A 21,308-nucleotide genomic window follows, 5' to 3' on the forward strand; every position below is an offset into this window, starting at 1 on the left:
TTCACTTTACCCCGCTATTTCACTTCGCCCCATATTTCCCTACATGATGATGACTAGAAAGAAAAAAAAAGGTAATTATGTGTTAACTGTTATATTATGCTTATAACTGGACATTTGCATTTTCTACATTAAAAAGTTTCAAGTGTGATCCTAGCTCTCAAAGACGGGATGGAAAATTATCTTTGGGTTCCTCATATCATTAGATAAATTGCCACGAATGTGGTAGAAGAGTTTGATTCCATTTACATCGTGTCTCCTTCTACTTCAACTCTACTGAAGTTTTGCGGATTTACTTTTTCCCGATTTTCCCGACATGAGACGTAGTTTTCTTCAAAAACTACTCACAAAACGTCTGGTTTTCCGTTAAATGACTAGTGAAACAATAAAGCATTGTCACACGTTAAAAGTATCCTCTGGAATTTGGAAATAGTTTTGACGTTTAAAAATATTCTTTAGAATTCAAACCAACATTCGACGGTTAAAAACATTTTCTGAAACTCAAAAACACCACATTTTATTTTCAGAACTTAATCAAAAAAAAAAAAAAAAAAAAAACTCTAAGAAACTTTGCTTTTAATAAAAATTTAAAAATATTTAAAAGTAAAAAAAATTTAAAAGTAAAAAGATTTAATGGGATCAACCAATTTTGCTTCACCTTCATTTTAAATTGAGGGGGGGGGGATTCTATGGAAATAAATAAATGTTCAGTTACGCGAATAATTTTCATTACTCGTAATAAAGTCTCTCCAACTAAGTTTCAACCAACTGATTAAAAACTAATACTTAAATTTTCTCTTGACGAAGCAACACATGATATTTTTCACATGGCTTCAAAATCAAGGATAAGATAAAAGCAGAACCGTGCTTTTAACCGTGAACCCTTTATATATAAAGGGTAAACTACATGATTGTTTATTCTGCTCTTGTGAAAAATGAAACTATTGATTGTACTCGTGTTGTACGCCGGAGTTTGCTATGCTGCAGACACTGGTAATCATTATTATTTATGCTAATTCTTTTTAACCTCCGACACACAGGGGTTATAAGTTTGACGTGTCTGTGTATCTGTCTGTGGCACGCTAGCGCCTACACGGTTGGACCGATTTTGGAAATGTTTTTTTGTTCGAAAGCAGAGTTGATTGAGAGTGTTCTTAGATAGGTAGCTTCTTAGGATGACATTAATTAAGGATGATATTAATTGAAAACTTTTAAAAATATTTTTGCGATTTTTACAGTGAAAATGTATTTAAAAATTTAGTACCAAATTCAAAAGTAATCTTTTCTGCGTCTGATAGAATGTGTTTGGAACTTCTGTTTTATATAGAATTCGAATCATAACGTTTTTTTAAAGCAGATTTTAATAACGGCTATGCCTTTATTCACGTGATTGGTTAACGAATTCTTTGTTGGTCGACAAGGAAAGAAAACGCAATGATTTAAAATTTTATTTGTTGCCAGTTTCTATTTGTTAACAAATAAAATACTTGAAAAAGATTTTTAATAGTGTAAGGTTTTTATAAAGAATTTCAGTTTTTCCCCTTGATTATAAATTTGCCACTCAGTCGGAGGGGGGGGGGGGGAGGGTTAAATTCTTAATTTAGTTTCTTGTTCAAAACTAAAATGGTACATATATACATATAAGTATTACACATTCTTAAAATATAAACTTATGTTCTTTTTCTTTCTTTCTTTTTGTCCTTTTTTCGAAGCAATTGTGCACTGATTCTCTTTTATGTACATATGTCAAACTGCTCGTTGTAACGAAAAAATTGATTTGAATAGTAACAAATTTTGTTTTTGACTTGGGAATTTTTCTCATAGACAAATCACAGGGGCGTGACTTAAGTTTTATGTGTAACTAGCGGTACTCGCACGGCTTTGCTTGTAGTAGAAAATTAAAAGCTCCTTTGAGTAGCATGTATATTTACAAATAATGGATGATGAATTTCTCGCCAATTTACTATGTCAAAAAAAATGTTCTCCTAGTATATTTTCTTTGAGTGGTTATTTAGATCTGAAAGGTTTAAGTTAGCAAAAAAGTAAAAATGACAAGCCTTGCATTCTTTATTGCAACCTTACTCTCACCAATTTTCAATTGAAATGAATTATGGGAGGCGTTATTGTCTCTGACCAATGGCTACTGAAAGAAGTAAAACCAAGACCCATCCACTTGCGTAAGATGTGGCCTGTCCAATGAGACATCTGCCTTGACCGCACAAAATTAAAATGTTTTTCCTCTTTGGCTATTTTTTTTAATTCCAAAAGGTGGCGTATTCAAGCTCTATAACCAATGACGCACTTGCAAATTCCGTTCGAAATTTCTAATCTACATCGCCCCTTCACAAAAATGGAAAATTCTGAAACAAGGCGGAGCCAAGGGTCTACTTTTCGTGGTCAGACTTTATCAAATTTCCAAATATTATCATATTCCATGATCTTTAGGGGTATATATTTTATAATTAGAGTCAACTATACTCGTTTAACAACAAGTCAAAGGCAGTGCTGTAAGCTGTGTAAATATTTCACCATTTCACTTTGCCCGTCATTTCACTTCACCCACATTTATTAACACTGGAAAAAAAAAATGAAAAAGAAAAAAAAGCTGTATCGTAGTCTAAAAATGAATAATTAAATAAAAATAAAGAGATGAATGAATAAATGAATATAAATAAATAAACAAACAAAACGAAACAAAATGAATTAAAACGAAAACCTTTATAGTCTGCAAAAATAAATAAATGAATAAATACTTTATCTATCATGAGTTTCACTGGTCAATGGGTTAGGTGACTCGCTATACACCAACACACATTAAACAATAGATTGTCACAAAGACAGTAGAATGAAAAACGTCAAGGTTCGGCAATTCGAAATGAATAAGCAATTTTTTAATTGTTTAAAAAGAAAAGGGTAATGCTATTTATAGTTATTGCAAACCTATCCTAACAGCATTGTGAAGGCTTCACAGATTCTAATCACAGTCCTACGGCACTGCCAAGTTAGGTTTTCCCAACTATAGACATTTTCTCATGTAATATTAATGCCTTTTTAAGTTGAGAAATTTTTAATAGTTTGTTTCTACGAGCTTAAAATTTTACGTCGTTCGATATTAAATTTGGTTATTATTATTATTACTAGAAAGTCGCCTGTCAAGGTATGACGGGTGAGAATAACTTCTACATTTGAACGAAGCAATTGCCTGTTGGGTAATATTCTCTCATTGTTGAAATTTGAACCTTAACTCCAGTGGATGAACCCTAAACTCTAGAAGATAGCTTTCATTGTTGACCACTTTTTCGTTTCTTCATTCTCCTAAAATGATTCATACCAGTAAAAAAGTTAAGTTACTGGATCTAGTTCAACCTTGTCAATATGAAGCATTTCCCTGCTTGTCAAACATTGCCAGAAAATATTATCAAATTATCATGCTATGGCGCGAGTTTCATTGTTGGTGACGTCAGCGTTACTCGATCAGTGAATTGGCTATTATACATATGAGGATTATTGTTATTTATTTATTTACAGAATACTTGGGCCACCTTCCGATGGAGAACCCAGATCTGCTTGGAGGAGACATGTTGGGCTTTGAGGATGTAGAAGTAAGTATAATTTTCTTGTAAAAGAATATTAATACTCTGTGTAATTGTGACAGAAAAACGAAGTCTCTGGACAACTTTCTCGTTAAACCCGGGGGGGGGGGGGGGAAGCGTACACAGAAAATTTTGGGACCTGTCACAAATGACATTTCCGAGCCCCTCTCCATTTTGTTTAGTCCTCCTATATTTTACGCCTAGTTTTAAAAATATTGGGCCCCCTCAGAACCGAGCCGACAGGTGTCTCTTCTCCCCCCCCCCCCCCTGTGCATGCTTCTGGTGGAAGGGGGATTAAAATATTTAAAAAAGAGCAACTGTCCGTCTGTGTATCCGGGATCGGAACTAGGCAAGGTATTACCGAGTCCGACGTCAAACTCCAAACGGGTGCTGCTCGTAATTTTTTAAGTTTAAGCACTCATCACTAAAAGTTTGTACTGCCGCGGGCAGATAAAGGACAGCAACTGAAAATTTTTCATATTTATTTATTTATTTATTTTTTACATTTTTGTCATTTATTACACGTTATCTTTATTGCACAAGCTTGCTCATTTGGTTTCCGCTGGTGAAAAAAAAAAGTCTAATGGGGTGGTTTTCTTCAGTCAAAAGTACTACTTTTAGTCATTGAAATGGATAGAATGAGCAAAAAAAAAATAAATAAATAAATAAATAAATAAATAAATAAATAGGATCCAGAAAATACTTTCATTTTCCCAACAGTTGTTTTTAATTAATTTTTTTAAATATCCGATTTTTCAAATAAGTCGTGGTCTTTATGACGTCACAAATGATGCATTTTGCCGCATCTTTCTACTACGTTTTCACGTTATGATAATCAAGCAGCGAATTAAAATTGCACTCTACGCTTGCTACAAACCATATCGTTGCCAATACACGTGAGTAATGATGAGAAATTAAATATTTTGGACCGTGAATGGCAACACTGAATAGCATTTCATCATTTGTGATGTCATCGGCAGAAGCGTTAAACGTTGAAGAGCACCGATTTAAGTAATTTTTTAAAAACATTAAACTTAAAGAAATTATTTAAAAAGTGGTCAAATTCTATGTTTTTAAGTATGCTCTTTCCGAAAAAAATACTTTTAAAATTTTGGAAATGACCCCATTCCAACATTTTCTTACTGTTACGTAATAAAAACGCGTTTCTTCAACTATATCGAAAACTGATTCTTGCAGATACTGCCGTATACCTGCCCACGGCAGTGTAACACACTGAGAAAACATACTGAACTAATATATATATATATATATTCGAATAAGGACAACAGTTCTGAAACTAAATCAACATTTTCCTTAAAAAATTGTGCCCGGTGCTGTGCATGTTGTTTCATTTGTTGCATCGTTCCCCGGAAAAAAAAGAACCTAGGTCAAGTGACTCATATCGATGAATAAACGACTAGAAATATGGTTAAACTATAGTTAAAAGTGTCCCGAAATAGCGGCAATAGACCTTACAAATCCTCATTAGAATAAGTGCAACAGTTCCCGGAAATTCTACAATCACAGCATCAATCCCATGGGCTTTAGTTGCAGGGACTTTTTAATAATTGTGTGGTATTTATGATCTATGGCACTAAAGTTAATTGTCTAGTCTCAAAATGACTAAGAGGTTAAGTTGAATATTGACTCCGATTTAACAGCTATTAACAAGAACAAAAAGTTATGGCTGCCAAAATTCGTTTTGATCATAAAATTGAGTATGTAATCTTCTGGCTTTAGGTTATCCATCAATAAAATAGATAAGTTTAATTAAATAAAAATTGCATTTCATAAAATGATCTATCACTTTCCTTGTTAGGATCGCAATGCTATTGTAGACAAAAGGCAGATCTGGCCAAATGGAGTGGTTCCCTATGTTCTAGAAGAAGGGATATATAAAACTGTCCGTAAGTCTTGCTCTCTTTATCAATATTTCTTTCATTATCTTTTCTTCGGTACTGCCATTTCTAAAAAGTTCCGGAGGAGTGTACTGAACCCATAACTTACTTTAACGTCATTAAAGGTGACCTATAATTGTTTTTTTTTTTTTTTTTGGACTTCAATTTAAAAAACTTTTCAGGGGACTGCAGAACTTAAAAAAACTTCCGAACAGAACCCATCTATATCATCTAATGGAGATTTTTAAAATTTTGAAAAACTTCGTATTCAACGTTCTAATTCCTATCCCTAAAGCGTTAAAAGATGTGCTACAATTGCGTTTTCAAGATAACCGTTCTGTAAAAATTCCGAGGTAGAGCCGTCTGTTTTTCGTAACGATACTGAAAATCGTCAAAAATTTCGCTTTTGGAACTTCGGTATCGACAATGTGTCGAGGGAGACTTCTTGCTGCATCTCATCTCAAGAAGGGGACAATCGCCCCTGTCTCTTGTGTCCCGTTTCTTGATTAAAACAGAATATTACCCCCATATATTTAGTTCTTGTCTCCCATTAAAACTCACTTTAAACATCACTGCCAAAAGGTTTTCTTTTTCTTTTTTTTTTTTTTTTTTTTGAGCAAACACATTGTTTATTGTTCTCATTTGACTGTTTTAAATCCCCCCCCCCCTGCAGCACCACTGTCGACCGCCCCTCACGATGCAGCTCCTCTAGCGAGCTAAGTCTCCAGGCTGCGTCCACACACGCATGCATACGCACACCTGCGCACACACACATACACACACACTCATGCCTGCACACAGACACACACACGCATACATACACATACCTATACACACACACATACCCACACATTCATGCCTGGACACGAACACACACGCCTACATACACACACTCGTGATTGCGAAAAACATAATTTGAATTCAAGAAGCCAAAATTCAGATTAATTTATCTTTCATTGTTCTTTCTTTTACTTTCACGGGGAAGTAGGCTAAAAATGAATGTACAGTTCAACTTCGTGTAGCCGAACTAACTGGGACTAATATCTCTACACACATATATATATATTTTTCAGTCTGAAACTAATTTAGTAATATTGAGTATTGCCCTGCAGAGGCACGAAAACTTGTATTTTTGGAAGAGGGGAAACTTTAAGTTTACTAAATGAAACAGGAATGCAGAAATACTACTTACCTGCACTCAGTAAGAGGAGACATTAGAATTATGAAATAGTTGGAGTGGGGGATAGAAAAGTAATATTGAAATACTGTTACCAAACTTGCCGAGCGTGAGATGAAATTTCCCGAGTAAGGGAATTTAGGAGGTCACAGTGACCTCTTATTGGGAAGTCTCTGATCCCTAGTTCAAAAAAGATTTTGAATGGCTTTTAATTCTGTTTTCAATTCTTTCTTACTCATATAAGTGAAATTCCCGTCCATTTTCTTTTATTGTTTTGGTATTTCCGTAAATACTGTTTCGTCGTAGAACTCAAGGAGAAGTAGCATCATAAATTTGTAAAAAAAAAAAAAAAAAAAAAAAACGATGGTTACTGACTTCTTTTCTACCGCAATGCCACTGAAATATTTAAAATGTATCCTTTGTATATTTTATTCGTTGAAATTAATGCATGCAATATTAATTTTTTTAGGCGGTTCGTACGGGGAGGGGGGGAGCAAGAGGGAAAACTGCCCCTTCCAAAAGTATAGGGGCCTTACACCCCTCTCACTTTTAGAGTTAAAAATTAATGATTGAAAAATAAATTTTTATAGAGTGGACTGATTTATTTACGAAAGTAAAAACTAAAAATTCTAAATAAAAGAACTTATTTTACAAGAATGAAACTTTAAATTGGAAGGGGATAGTCTGCGGTTGTCATGCTATTTTTGATTCCATATTCTACATTTTTAGAAGTTATTAAATCAGGTATAAGCAGGTATAAGCAGTAATATAGCCCAATTTTTAAAAAGAATCAGCTTCGAGGACCACGCCCCTTATCCCCTACAATTCTTTTGACCCCCCCCCCCCCCCACACACACACTTTTTCGGTACAACAGCCGCCTATGGATTATATTGTAAGTGAACATTGAGGTCAGTTGCAGTAATTTGTCTTAAAAATAAATATGCTGTTAAATTTCATTACATGACTGACTTCTAGTCAAGAGAAAAAACTGTCTTAGTCATAATATGTTTAAATTAATATTACAAAAGTTTTTCAAAATAATATTTGATATAGCAACGTATAAACGAAGTTATTTTCTTTGAAATTGACAATTAAAAATACTAGGATATTCTTAGTACCTTCTTTTTGAAGAAATAATTTTAGGTTTTCTTAGAACTGATAAAAATGCTATCTACAACAATACTGTTGGGATTAAAAAAAAATATATCGTAATAGATTATCGTTATAGACAGTGATTATTGATGCTGACATTTTGATTACCTCAGTGTCAAATTCTTAATGTTTCAGAATTTCAAACATAAAAATATAGATTACCTAAAGTAGAGCATGTAATTTCAAGTTAAGAAAAAAATCGGAACCTATGATAGTAGAAATAATTTTCACATAACCTATTGTTTTAAAAATTATAAAATTCACACAATATTCCAAATTTTTGCCTTTTAAGAACTTAAGTCTTCTTAAATGCCAGTATTTCCATTTTTTGTTAAATTTACTTTTTGACACTTAAAAATCTTTCTGGATTTTCTTTTTGTGTTATTCATTGAAATAGCTTAAAATTTCTTCAATATGATCAAATATTTGGATTTCTTTTCTCATAGCACATTAAAAGAGAAACTCGTGTGTATAAAAGGAGTAACATTTATTGAAGCTCAATATTTTGTACAATACGTAGGAATACATTAAGTAACATTAAATACTTTGAAACTACACATTACATTAACAGTTTTTACACCAACCATGAATTGAACAACTTTGAAATTGAAAAAACAATCAACATATTACATTGGTTGTTTTACACACGACCCAACATAAATTGAACAACATTGAAAAAATAATGTAACACATGACAACTTCATGAATACTTTTCTCAGAACAAAAAACTCAAGATAGTGTCTTAAATACGAAACTCAATATCCTCTTTCTCGTAAATAACACACATTTTAAACGAACAAAATAAAGTCACATACCTGTGCTAATGTTATCCTGATTTAACTAAACCTAAAGAAATCTAGTCTCTCGATTTAGTTTGTTAAATACTGCAAAATGAAAGTCATAGCCTGCCAAGTTCTTTTAGTCCAATTACTTCTTTGATTCTTTAGCAATGGGGATGCTAATTTCCTTCTGTGGAGGTTGTTCTATGGCTTTCTTGGGTGCCGTTATGGACAAGATACCATCAGGACCAAGGGAAGAAGACACAGTTTGCATTTCACAATTATGTGGGAGCATGTATTTCCTGGTAAACTCCCTGGACACGAACCCATGTTCGTCGCTTTTTTCCTCGTGCTTACCGTGGATGGTGATGTAATTGTCCACCACTTTCACCTCCAGGTCTTCTGGCTTGAACTGGGAGACGTTGAGGCTCACTTTGAACTGTTGGTCATCGTTTTTCACCTCAGAGATACCCGATGCGTCGATATTGGCTCGGGTGCGAGGTCGCAGCAGAAAACCCCGGTAGAACCTTTCGGGGGTGAGATCGTCCTCCAGCAGGGTGTCGCCGAAAAACTGGTCCACAATCCTGGTGGGGTAGTCCCAGGTGTCCCACCAATCTTTCCCGAGCAAAGCTGGAACGAGAGCGTGGAGAGACATTTTCCAAGCGTCAGAAATTTCCAGATAAATCGGCTCAAATTGAACAGCAAGGAATGGCTTCGAAATATGTACTCGAATTTAGCAAAAGTCGAGTTTTGGTCAATAAAAGCACTGAAATATTCAGCAACACAAACAACGAGTTTCAGCAAAACACACTTCGAAAGAGAGCTTCGAATAAATCGATCAGATAGCGAGCGTAAACGCACGGCGAAAGAGAAGCGAGATCTGCTCAGAATCCGCCGCAGCATATTTATATATTTCCCGGAGAATTTTCTAGTTCTTTCGACAACAGCCGAGAAGCGGCGCGCGCTTTCTCCACTATTTTGGAAGCAGGGGTGCTTTCAACGCGGAGATGGAGATTGGGTTGCCAGCTTGGCCAAGAAGCACTCTTTTGGCAATGTACGATTTGTGCGGTTTTGAAAAAGTAGAGCTGCATTAAGCACAAACATTATTTTCAGTTTTGCCAATGAATATCAAGAATTGTTTTGCAACTTATTTAAATTTTATTATAAAATCGCTCGACAGGGAGTAAGACCTTTTTTTGAATGAATGTCAGTTTTAAGAATATTTCAGAGCAACAAGTGTTTTTGGGATGCTTAAAGAAATTCTTTTTTAGCTTTAAAAAATCCTTGTTTGGAATTAGCTGAGCATCGATTTCAAAATAAAACTTTTCCTTTATTAAAGAGATTTTTTGTGTATACTATAATTAAATATTTGATTTTTAAAAAAATCGAGCGCCTCTCAAAATATTCATAATTGCTACAAATGAACCAGGTACCTATAGATAAGGCGTCTAAAAATGGACTACAGTGTTTATTTTGTTTTTAATGAAACAAGAACTGAAATTCCTGGTTAGATTTCCTTTCAGTTGAAATTTGATAAATACATTTTGTAGAAGATAGATTTGGGGGAGGAGGGGGGAGGGTGCTAAGTCATCGGAAGGGAGTGAATAAGAGACTTGGAGTATGTAAACAGTAAATTAAGTCACTTATAAACAATCTTATAGTTGTAGAACGCGTTTTTTTTTTTTTTTTTTTTTTGTTAAAGTGGACATTAAATTTCGTACAGAGGCTCGATAATAAGACTGCAAAGGAGCCCGGCTGAAGTTCCTATCTTATTTTTCCTGGAGATCAAAATAAAAAGAAAAAAATGTATTATGCTACAATAACAATACACAAGCGTATATATTTTCGATATTACTTTCCATTAGTACAGAAACTTAAAAAACTGCACAGTGTATATGAGAGCTAAAATATACCTAAAATTCTTGCAAAAGAGTTGGGGAACTTGGAAAATTCTTGAGTCGCCAGTGACCAGCAATAATAATTTCATTGATAATCACTTTTAGGAAACTGTGGCCACTTTTTCTAAGATGCTTCTATTAGCTTCACTTGTACGTGTGTATGTATCTATTCTATGTAACGGAGTCTTACAACTCAATTTTCACCCATGTTCTGTTATTGGTTTCTTTTGAAATTTCGCACGCGATCTCAGATCTGATGACGATGCAATATTCTATAAGCAAATTAATTAACTAGCTATTAACTTATTAGTTTCTTCTAACTTTAAACATTTTTGCCTAAACTTTCTGCTATGAGGGAGGACGAAAAATTGCTAGCACAAATTAAAATTATATATCTATAGAAACCTCTGGTTTTTCTGCATCATATGAAATTTGTTTTAATGCTCCAAGGTGATTAGAGCGTGAACTTTAATTGTTGTTAGCTAATTTCATGTGAAAATGAAGTGAGTTTTCAATTGGAAATTCATTGTTCATCACGGTCACTGTTGAACGGTCTGTTATAGGTTGGTTGGTTCTATTGGGTTTTATATGACCAACACAGTCTTGACTGCGCCAGCTTTTATTCGTGTCCCCAGTTTCACGGACACGACCCCTTACCCTGATTTTCAGTTTCAATCATACTTTTTGATTTTCAGGTGGGAGGAAGTTTGAAATGTCGGCGAAACTAGGGATAAACCTTTTCATTAAAATGCATCTCTACATAGTATAAAAGTGTCCAAAAAGCGTCTGTTTGTTTGAACTCGCAAAACGCGAGAACTACCTGGCCGATTTCACTGAAATTTTCACAATTTGTTCCTTTAAGTCCTGAGAAGGTTTGCAGACCAGTTCGAAAACAATTCGATGAATAGTTCTTTTTTTATTATAATTTTGGCCCAATTTTCACATAAATTCCCGAATATGGGGGTGAAAAATTTCTCGCAGTTAGTAATATTATATATCGTTGGAAAGGGAAGAATTTTCCGCGTTCTACGCAATTTGTTCCAACGCTCTAACTTAATTGCGGCGGGAGTTATTTACGTTTTTAGCTCGAATTTGTTTAGGCTTAGCTGAAATTTAGGCACTACTTTTTTCATTAAATTTATCAATAAAAAGTGAAGGAATTGTCCTACAGTTTTCTTTTTGACACCATTGAAAAAAGCTACCTTTTTTACTCCAGATCTAACTAGACCTATGGTCGGAAGTTTAACCCTCTATCTCCATTAGAAAAAAAGTTACAAGCGAATGAAATGAAGTTCAAAAATCTGTTCTCTATTCAAGTTTTTAACCATTTTATTTTGCGTTTCCACGGTAACGCTTTTTGAATAAATTATTTGCATCTTTCTCATTTTCAATTCTGAAACTTATTTTATTTTTTGTTTCTATGGTTACACTTTTTAAATCCATCTTTCTCATTTTATTTTAATTTCTTAAAAGTATTTTAATATCTGTCGTCATTGTTTGGAGGGGAAATTTTGCATAATGATTTTTTGCTTTTATTTATGCCTGATTGTTGAATATACGTCACTTGACACAATTTTCGTTTTCAAAATAGACCGGGCAAAGCCGGACAACGCAGCTAGTCTTTAATGTTTAAAGCAATATAAATATGGTGTCCCCGAGGCAAAATCGACCTACGTAGGAATTGACTTAAAATTTATTATGTATGGAGCTGCCTAGAATAAAAGTGGTGTAAGTCACCGTAACTTCCTTTTTGGGTAATTGAAGTTTTTGTGTGACAACCAACCAGTTAAAAAATATAATTGCGACATCTTGAACTTCTTTTATTGTATTTCTAACTAGTGGCACCCCCGCACGGCTTCGCCCGTAATAGAAAAATTAAAGGTCTTTTTGGTTCGCTTGTATATTTACAAATGATGTATGGTGAATTTTCTCGCCAATTGGCTTGTACCGACGTTACAGTTCCACGTTATGATAATTTCGTATCTCGCCAATTGGCTTGTGCCCATGTTACGATTCCACGTTATGATAATTTCGTAATTTATGATAGTTTTTTTTTTCTTAAAATTTGAATAAAAAAAGAACCACATCGAATTTTCGAAAAATCGCTTCGAGGTGCACACACCCCATGCTACATACTAACTTTGTGCCAAATTTCATGAAAATCGGCCGAACGGTTTTAAGCGCTATGCGCGTCACAGACATCCTACAGATATCCTACAGACATCCTACAGACATCCTCCGGACAGAGAGACTTTCTGCTTTATTATTAGTAAAGATGATAATTTCGTATCTCGCCAATTGGCTTGTGCCCATGTTACGGTTCCACGTTATGATAATTTCGTAATTTATGATAGTTTTTTTTCTTAAAATTGGAATAAAAAAAGAACTACATCGAATTTTCGAAAAATCGCTTCGAGGTGCACACCCCCATGCTACATACTAACTTTGTGCCAAATTTCATGAAAATCGGCCGAACGGTTTAGGCGCTATGCTCGTTCACAGACATCCTACGGACATCCTACAGACATCCTACAGACATCCTACAGACATCCTCCGGACAGAGAGACTTTCTGCTTTATTATTAGTAAAGAAAATTGGAATAAAAAAAGAACTACATCGAATTTTCGAAAAATCGCTTCGAGGTGCACACCCCCATGCTACATACTAACTTTGTGCCAAATTTCATGAAAATCGGCCGAACGGTTTAGGCGCTATGCTCGTCACAAGACATCCTACGGACATCCTACAGACATCCTACAGACATCCTACAGACATCCTCCGGACAGAGAGACTTTCTGCTTTATTATTAGTAAAGATAATATAAAGGCCTAATTTTTTACTGTAAACTTAACTTAGCATAAAACATACATTCCAGCCTATAATATATAGCTTTGGGTGAATTACACCACTGTCATTCTGACCGTTTTATAGGATTTGTGAAAGAAAGTGTCAAGTTATATTCTGTTTTTGTGTTTATTTTATAACTATTTTTGTAAAATAGCATAAAGTTTAGTTTTAAGTAGTTTCTTAATGTTTTCAGCATTGAAATATCAACAACATTAACTGAAAAAAGTACATTCAAACTTTTAGCTGTGTGTTGCTATAGAAGTGCTAAAAATGATAATGCTGAATCGTCTTCATTAACATTATTTTCGGCCCTCATAATAAAAGGTCAAAGGACATACATCGTCTTCATCATTATTAGTAGCCCTCAAATTACGGAAAACTCCGAGGTGGATTGGAGGAATAAAAGGTAGCAAAGCCATCATGTCATTTTTTAGCCAACTTTCCCAGTAAAAGTCAGAAAAAGAAGAAAAAAGCATGAAGGAAGGCTTAATGCATCTTAAAAATATCGCAAAAAACAAAAAAAAAGTCAAAAATAAAATAAAATAATTAAATAAATATCGAAAAATTAAAAATTGGAAAGTAGGGTATTGAGATGGGAAAAAATGTCTGTCGGTCTGTCTGTCTGTCCCCCCCCCCCCCAATAACTTTTGAATGAATAGTCCGATTCGAACAAACTTTTTTTTTGTTCGAAAGATCTCGACGAGGACACCTCATTCCCATATTTTTGATTTGAACTATTTTTTGTTCAATTTTGAACAGTTCAAAAAAAACTTAACATTAGCACCCTACGGGGAAATTCAAGGCAGTTCCGAACTGTGAGGCGAATTTGCTTCAAACAAACTTTGTAGGAAAAAGCGTTTGATGAAAAACTTGTATGTAAAATATCTTTTTGATTTGAACAATTTTCCGTTCAATTTTGAACAGTTCAAATCCCTTAACATTAGCGCCTACGGGGAAACTGAAAGTCAATGTAGATTCCGTACTTGAAGGCGGATTTACTTCAAACAAATTTTGTTGGAAATAGCTCTTGACGCCATGACGCCAAACTCCAGACTTCGACTCCGAGAATTTAGGGGCACTTGACTCCGACTCCGACATTTAATCGGACCCCGACACCCCGACTTCGACTCTGACTTCGTAGCTTTGGCAAAAATTTATACACGGAGGACAAGTGACTGACTCCGATTCTTAGATATTCAACTCTGACTCATTTACCCCAAAATGAGATTGACTCCGACTCCGAATCCGCAGCTATGGTTTTGACTGTGAAATTGTTATTGTTGATCTGACTTGTTTTTATTCTATACGCTAAAGTTTTAATTATGTTTCTACATAAAGATATGCGCAGACGATTTTTTTTTTTTTTTTTTGACAATGAAAATTATTTCTTTAAGTTGACATTTTGTTGTTTTTATTTATTTTGGTAAGTGCATTAATTCATTTAAAAAATTGTTTTTGGCAACAGGGAAAAAAAACGATTTTTTTTTTTTTTTTTTGATATGATGTATTTATTTTAATGAGCTTATTAATTTTAATTATTATTTTTTCGTTTTGAAAGCTGTGAAAGATTTTTCTAATGGAAAAAAGTGTTTTATCTACTTTGTTTATTTTAATTCCTAGAAATCGGCTTTAAAGTAGTTTAAAAATACAGTGGCTCCCAAAAGTCTTCGTACACCTACGACTTTCAACGAAATAGGCCCCAATTCATTGGTTAGAATTAATATTTCGGAATGGGTATTTAATTATAAGATCTATGATCAATTTTTTAACAAAACTACATGAAAAGTTTTTTAAAAATATTAAAACTTAATTTTTTAAAAATCAAAAACCAAAAAGTGCCGGAAATTTCATCTCACAAAAGTCTTCGTACACTTTATAAAATGTCTATATATCTTATTGAATAATCTAACTTTTTATTAAGTTATTAATTAGTAGAATATCATACAGTATTCATAACACCTTTTAAACGTCTGGGAATAGATTTCATTCTTTTTCTTTCTTTTTTTTGCGTAATTTCTGAGTAAGTGTTCTACCACACTTCGAGTCTTACTGTTTCTAGATCTATTTTCGTTTTAAAAGCCCTATTTTCGTAATCTAGCCTCCAGATATCTCTAAATACGTTACATTAAGTTAAAATCTGGAGATTGAGGGGGTATTTTCTAAACTTTAGGACAATTTTCAAGGCCCTAGACGCAAACGTTGAAAACCGTGTGCTTCTTATCGTTATCTTGATGAAAAACAAAGTTGTTTCCAATAACCAAATTTTTGGCTAAGAGTTCAAAATTGGTTTTTAAAATATTTAAATTAACAGCATGATTCATTATTTTATCAAAAAATTACAAACCACCAAATCCTGATGCTGATATGCACCCTCACCCTAGAAAACCTCCACCGTCCTGATTAACTGATCCAACTATAAGTTCTTAAGATTAAGTTCCTAATTTTTTCTTCTACATATTGTTATACAACAATTTAACCAAAAATGTTAAATTTATTTTTATCTGTAAGTAAGACGTGATTCTAAAACGTTTTTAGCTTATTTATCATTGATTTTTCGGCGAAAAGTGTAAGCTTTCTGTTTTTCGAACGACCAAGAAAATTTCTGCGGGAAGAAGGTCCCATTTAATCCAGCTAATCAGAGAACTTGGCGAACAATTTTAGGTAAAAATTAAATATAAAATGTTTCATTTAACTCTGCAGAAACTTTTTACAGCACTCAAATGTGTATTTTTCATAATTTTTTTAAATTTAAATCTCCGATCACGTTTTGTCAACTTTGCCGGTTGACCTTTTCTTACCTTGTTTTCGGTCCTATTCCTTCCTTTAAAGCATTTTATCAAGCAATTTACTGTACAAACAAATAAATTAACTAATTTGGTTAGTTCACATAACTGGTGCTGCTCATAGTGGCTAAATATTGAACTACAGACTTACACCTCTGACTAAAAAGGAACACATTTCAATACATAACCAAAATTTGAAAAATTTTGACTCTCAACACTTTTATTCTAAGCAGTTTTTTTTTTCTTATTCTTTCAATATTGCTATTAAACAGTATTTTATTTTTTTCCCCAGCTCAGGCAGTAATGACGAATGCTATGTGGCTGTACAAGAGAGACACCTGCATCCGTTTCGTGCCACGTACTGACGAAAAAGACTACATCAGGATATTCCCTGGGCAAGGGTAAGTTCCTCAGAACAGTTAACCATGTACACGCAAGTCATAACCAATGAAGTAGCGAGAGAGGAACATTCAATACCAGCCTACTAGAAAAGACAGAACAAATGATATCTGGGAAAACAGTTGTGTAAATTTTAACCCAGCGCCTGTGGTTGTTGTGCTATTGGGGCAAATTGTGACAGTAAAAAAAAACTGATTCTAAGACTTTTTTAAAAAGAACAATCAGTCGTTTCGCTTAATGAAGACAAAAATATCTTTTTAAACATTAACACATTTTATGTAGTAGTATCACATCTCATTGAAACAAAATTCGTTAGCTTCTGACCGAAAACAAAATTATGAACTTAAATCAAGCAGCAACTTTGGTATCTTTTAATTTCTTTGGACTTGTTCCTCGTAAAAACATAAACTAGAAAACTTCTAAACTTGAAGATTATTACAGTAATATGTGAATTCTTTATTAAAAACTTAATAAAAGTTAATAAAGCATGAGTTATGACTCATTAATGAAGTGGATAACTCTTGAGCCAAAACATCCACAGACAAATTCAACTAAAACACAGCAGTTTAGTCATGATAATCTGAAGAATCAATTTCACAATTCAAGCGCACGTAAAATACATTTCCTGTAGCACATCTCACGTATGACCATTTCTTACGAATGACAGACTATACCCCTTCCTTACCACTCTGGACTAATGGAACCTTTTCCATTCCTTTGGACGTTATATTAAAATGAAAGGTTTAGTTCGAATGTTTAAATGACATTGCATTTACATAATATGTCATGGAACTTCACCAGCTATGGGCTACTGGGTACTGAACATATCAACCTCAGTTAAAAAAAAAAAAAAGAGTTATCTCAAAATGTAACTTTGGAAAGTGTATTTTAAGCGCAAATCCCTTATCCGAGTCTAATAGGAGAGAGACGTTTATATCATCTGCTTAGCGGAATAGACTCGACAGTGAGTGATAGGTGCAATTATCATAAAGGACAGCTGTCTCCACAGCAAAATCAAATCCAACAAAAATACCGAAATCCAGGTTTTACGCATTTAGTGCAATTTGTCTACGCATTTAGCGCAAAGATACAATACTGAAAGAAGTGAGCGTCCGATTAACGTAAGCGACGAAATTTTTGTAGCTGTTGCTCCCGATCGGACTCCATTTTAAAAGTATGAGGCATCTCAAAATAGATGATCCTGTATTCTGTCATAGTTCTTTTTCACAAAGAACTGTCTTCTGTCTTCCAGGTGTTACTCTCACGTGGGAAAAACGGGCAACGCTCAGCCCCTGTCCCTGGGTCAGGGCTGCGGCTACATGGGCACCGTGCTTCATGAACTGGCTCACGCGCTGGGCTTCTACCACGAGCAGAACAGGTCGGACCGGGACGACTATCTCACCATATTCTGGGAGAATATCAAGGAGGGTGAGTATGATGACGCCTACTTTACCTAAGAGTCGTCAGCATGACTTAAAAAAGTCCATCACATGAGCAACATTTTGGGCAACTTTAGGCAGTGTCGAATTTACAGGTTTAGGCGTCCGTCGCAATGCATTTTGGGGGGGCCCCTTTGTCCATTGTAAAATATTCATCCCGTGCATTTTGGAAAACCTTCGGGGCCCCGATGGTTGTGGAGGCCCCTCACAATAGCGACATGGTAAATCCGACATTGAACTTAAGGCCCAATCACATTTTCCTTTCGTTTCACATTACAGGTACGTATATTCCTCGAAATTCGTTCAAATTTTTTAACAGAGTGCTCCAAAAATAGCGATACATTTTCATGGTCTTCATGTTTAATGAAGAAAATGAATACTTGCATTGAGCAAGGAACATACAGGAATTAAATTAAATAAAGTCCAACATTTCGACCATATATGTGGAAGTGAGAAGTTCAGGTCCTAGGAAGGGTTTCATTGAAATTTTTTTCCTAAATCCTGCTGTATAGCAGCACCTACCAGGGATGCTGGTGCGCTCTTGCGCCGAAACAGAGAACATATTCTTCTACCACTTTACAAGTTATCTCCAAGTTATCATTTTTGACACTTACATCCCTTTGTGATGTAAGTGACACTGCCTCATATGTCAATGCATACAGAGACCAACGTTAAGTCATGGAACGGAACAAATTCTTTAATTGATCAACTGTGGTGCTGATGCTGCTGACTGCTGCTTCCACAATCCTGGCGGCATGCAGTTGGTGCAGACTTCAGACATTAACCCTGTACACAAGAGATTTTGTATCTCTCCCAAGTAAAATTACTCTGGTGACGTCATTTCCAGAGTATCTTTCACGTTTGTCATAGAAAAATGATCGCTGTTTCAAAAAAGTATTAAAATAATGGTTTACACGTCGTGCTAAGTGATACATAAAAGTAAGTTTCTTGTCTCACTATTGAAAGTAACCCTTTAAAGCTCAAATTCATATCACAGAAAAAGACTAACTCCACACTTCATCTCAACGAGGCCTTCCTAACGTCAGTTGCACATGCTCCGACCTCACGATACCTGAGAAACATGTGCAATGAGAAGCATGTCAAAACTTCCTCCGAGATCAACAATAAGTATTGTGGGGAATTGGCTGAAAGACAGAACTTTTAGCTCGCTGAACAGTCATGTGATTATGGTCAGAAATGCTTTCATGTTGACAGCTTAAAAGTAGCCATAATGTTCAGTCTTGATTTTCATATTTCTTTTTTAAAGCAGTGAATTAAATACAGCCGTTTTCAATGCTTATCTCAGGCTAACTTGGAAATCAGGAAAAACTACTACTTTAGCAGGGTCGTGGGCACTTGGAATAGCTTACCGGAAGAGGCGGTAATGAGCAAGGGAGTGGATAGCTTTAAGAGGGCCATTGATCTTCATTGGGGACTAATTAATTGACTAGGACTAGCCTAGCTGGGCCCAGAGCCTGTTGCTGGTCGTCACATTTGTATTTGTATTTGTATAATGTCATGCTACTACAGTATGTTAAACTAAGAAAAAGCTGATGTAAATACAATGCAAAAAATTTCATCGAACTGAAAATCGAACATTACTCGAGCTGAAATATCAATAAAGTTTACAGTTACTGTAGGCAAAGCCTAAAGTGTCAAAAAAAGAAAGAAAAAACAAGTAGCTACACTTCAAAGACATCGGTGAGCCGTGAACCTATTCAGGAGTAAATACGATCAAGAAACAAAAGCTCCAATTTTAGTTTCAGTACATACTTAAATAGTAATTGACAAATTAAAAAAAATAACCGTCAGTGGCGAGTAAATCGTGCTATTAAACACTCCTGCATTTGACAATACATTTCACAATTCGATGGCTATTTCAAAAATAACCTCCCCAGCAGGGCTTAGTTTCTAACGAAAGAAGTGCCGAAGTTCTACAGTCCTCAGAACTTCTTTTAATGCGTAAACAGTCTTCATACATTTTAATCCATGAAAATTCCCATGGAATAGAAAATCAATGCAGGAGCTAAGCTCCCGTGAGCTCCCATGCAAATTAAGCCCTGCACCTCCTAAGGTACGATAAATCTACTATAAATGTGATTGAAACTGCTTCTATTACAGGCATGGAGGATCAGTTCTTCAAGTTGAAACCTGACCAGAACCAACTGTTGACGCAATTTGATTACGACTCTCTTATGCTGTACGGGTCGTACACCTTCTCTAAAGACCGGAGGAACTTGAAGACCATGGTTGGAAAAGACGACAGGTATCTCAAGGACGTAATCAACAAGTACTTCCTGAGCGCCAGCGACCTGAACCGGATCAAGATGCTCTACAAATGCCCTTGATGAATGGAATGAATTGAATAAAAAAATTATTTCAATTTTCTCTGTTCGTCTCTTTTAAGGAACTCAATAATAAATGATTTTACAAACTAAGTCAAGGGAGCAAAATACAAACATATAATACAAAACAAATATGTAATACAATTTTACAAAAGTGTTTCAGTGATACGTGGGACCCTTTTTAAATGCAAGTAACAAGTTCAAAAAGGTGCAAAAGGACAATGCCTTGGCGACAGACGTATCAATTGTTACGCAAAACACCTTACAAAGAATTCCAAGTATGCAGATCCAACAGCCTGGTTAGTCCTTCCAGAGACTGCAGTTTCGTCCCTTTTATGGACTCATCAGTCTAGAACCGGGAGTAACCGAGCTGGACGCATATGTCACCTCAATGAAGCTGAGATTGCCAACAAACAGGTAGATAAGGTAAATTTAGCTCATATTGCATGTAGTTCTGCCTTAGCCCTGGCTTAATGGTAGTAATTTATTGCTAAATGTAGATCCTTGTTCCAATGCATGAACTAAAGAACAGGGACTTGACTTTTATATAACGCAATTAGGTTTTGTAGATTCCCCAGAAAGAATATTTCAATAATATATTTTGCTCAGTAATGGACATAAATCATAAAATACATACTGAGCAAAAAATAAGCACCGATGCAATAAGTAAATTGATCAGTTACCGATATTAATCGGCAAAAGATTATCGACTGCAGATCAATTATAATGATGTAAATTATTTTTAATGCTACAATTTTTTCAACTGTTTACGTAATTATAATTTCGGCTGTTCAGAATTAGTTAACGCGTAGTTTTGTTTATTTCTGTGAGCCATGATTTATTTTTCTCTTTATATTTTCTTTTTTAGAGAGGTTGCTTTTCGTCGTCATGGTTGCAAATCGTCTGCGTTCGTTCGAGGCTTAACTCAAGCAGGTTTGTGTGTGTGTGTGTGTGTGTGTGTGTGTGTAAAATCACGTTTTTTCAGTAAATACACCTATGT

At 34.8% G+C, this 21,308-nt stretch overlaps 2 protein-coding genes across 2 annotated transcripts; one reads left to right on the forward strand and one right to left on the reverse strand.

The window, feature by feature from the left end:
- The first annotated feature begins 932 nt into the window (after positions 1 to 932).
- Positions 933 to 20,311, forward strand: LOC129221556 (astacin-like metalloprotease toxin 5). Its single transcript, XM_054856050.1, has 6 exons — positions 933 to 990; positions 3,526 to 3,599; positions 5,410 to 5,497; positions 16,418 to 16,526; positions 17,777 to 17,952; positions 20,085 to 20,311. The coding sequence occupies exons 1-6, from the start codon at positions 933 to 935 to the stop codon at positions 20,309 to 20,311; spliced, it is 732 nt and encodes a 243-aa protein (XP_054712025.1).
- Positions 8,302 to 9,524, reverse strand: LOC129221555 (alpha-crystallin A chain-like). The gene has a single exon (XM_054856049.1). It carries the CDS (start codon positions 9,250 to 9,252, stop codon positions 8,746 to 8,748), a length of 507 nt encoding a protein of 168 aa, XP_054712024.1. The 5' UTR covers positions 9,253 to 9,524; the 3' UTR covers positions 8,302 to 8,745.
- Positions 20,312 to 21,308: the final 997 nt, after the last annotated feature.

Source organism: Uloborus diversus, chromosome 4 (genome assembly GCF_026930045.1).
Source record: "Uloborus diversus isolate 005 chromosome 4, Udiv.v.3.1, whole genome shotgun sequence".
Lineage (NCBI taxonomy): Eukaryota > Metazoa > Arthropoda > Arachnida > Araneae > Uloboridae > Uloborus > Uloborus diversus.

Coding starts and splice junctions, on each gene's coding strand:
- LOC129221556 (XM_054856050.1), top strand. CDS start 933: ATGAAACTATTGATTGTACTCGTGTTGTACGCCGGAGTTTGCTATGCT. Junction 3,600..5,409: donor TGGGCTTTGAGGATGTAGAA/GTAAGTATAATT, acceptor TTTCCTTGTTAG/GATCGCAATGCTATTGTAGA. Junction 17,953..20,084: donor CTGGGAGAATATCAAGGAGG/GTGAGTATGATG, acceptor CTTCTATTACAG/GCATGGAGGATCAGTTCTTC.
- LOC129221555 (XM_054856049.1), bottom strand. CDS start 9,252: ATGTCTCTCCACGCTCTCGTTCCAGCTTTGCTCGGGAAAGATTGGTGG.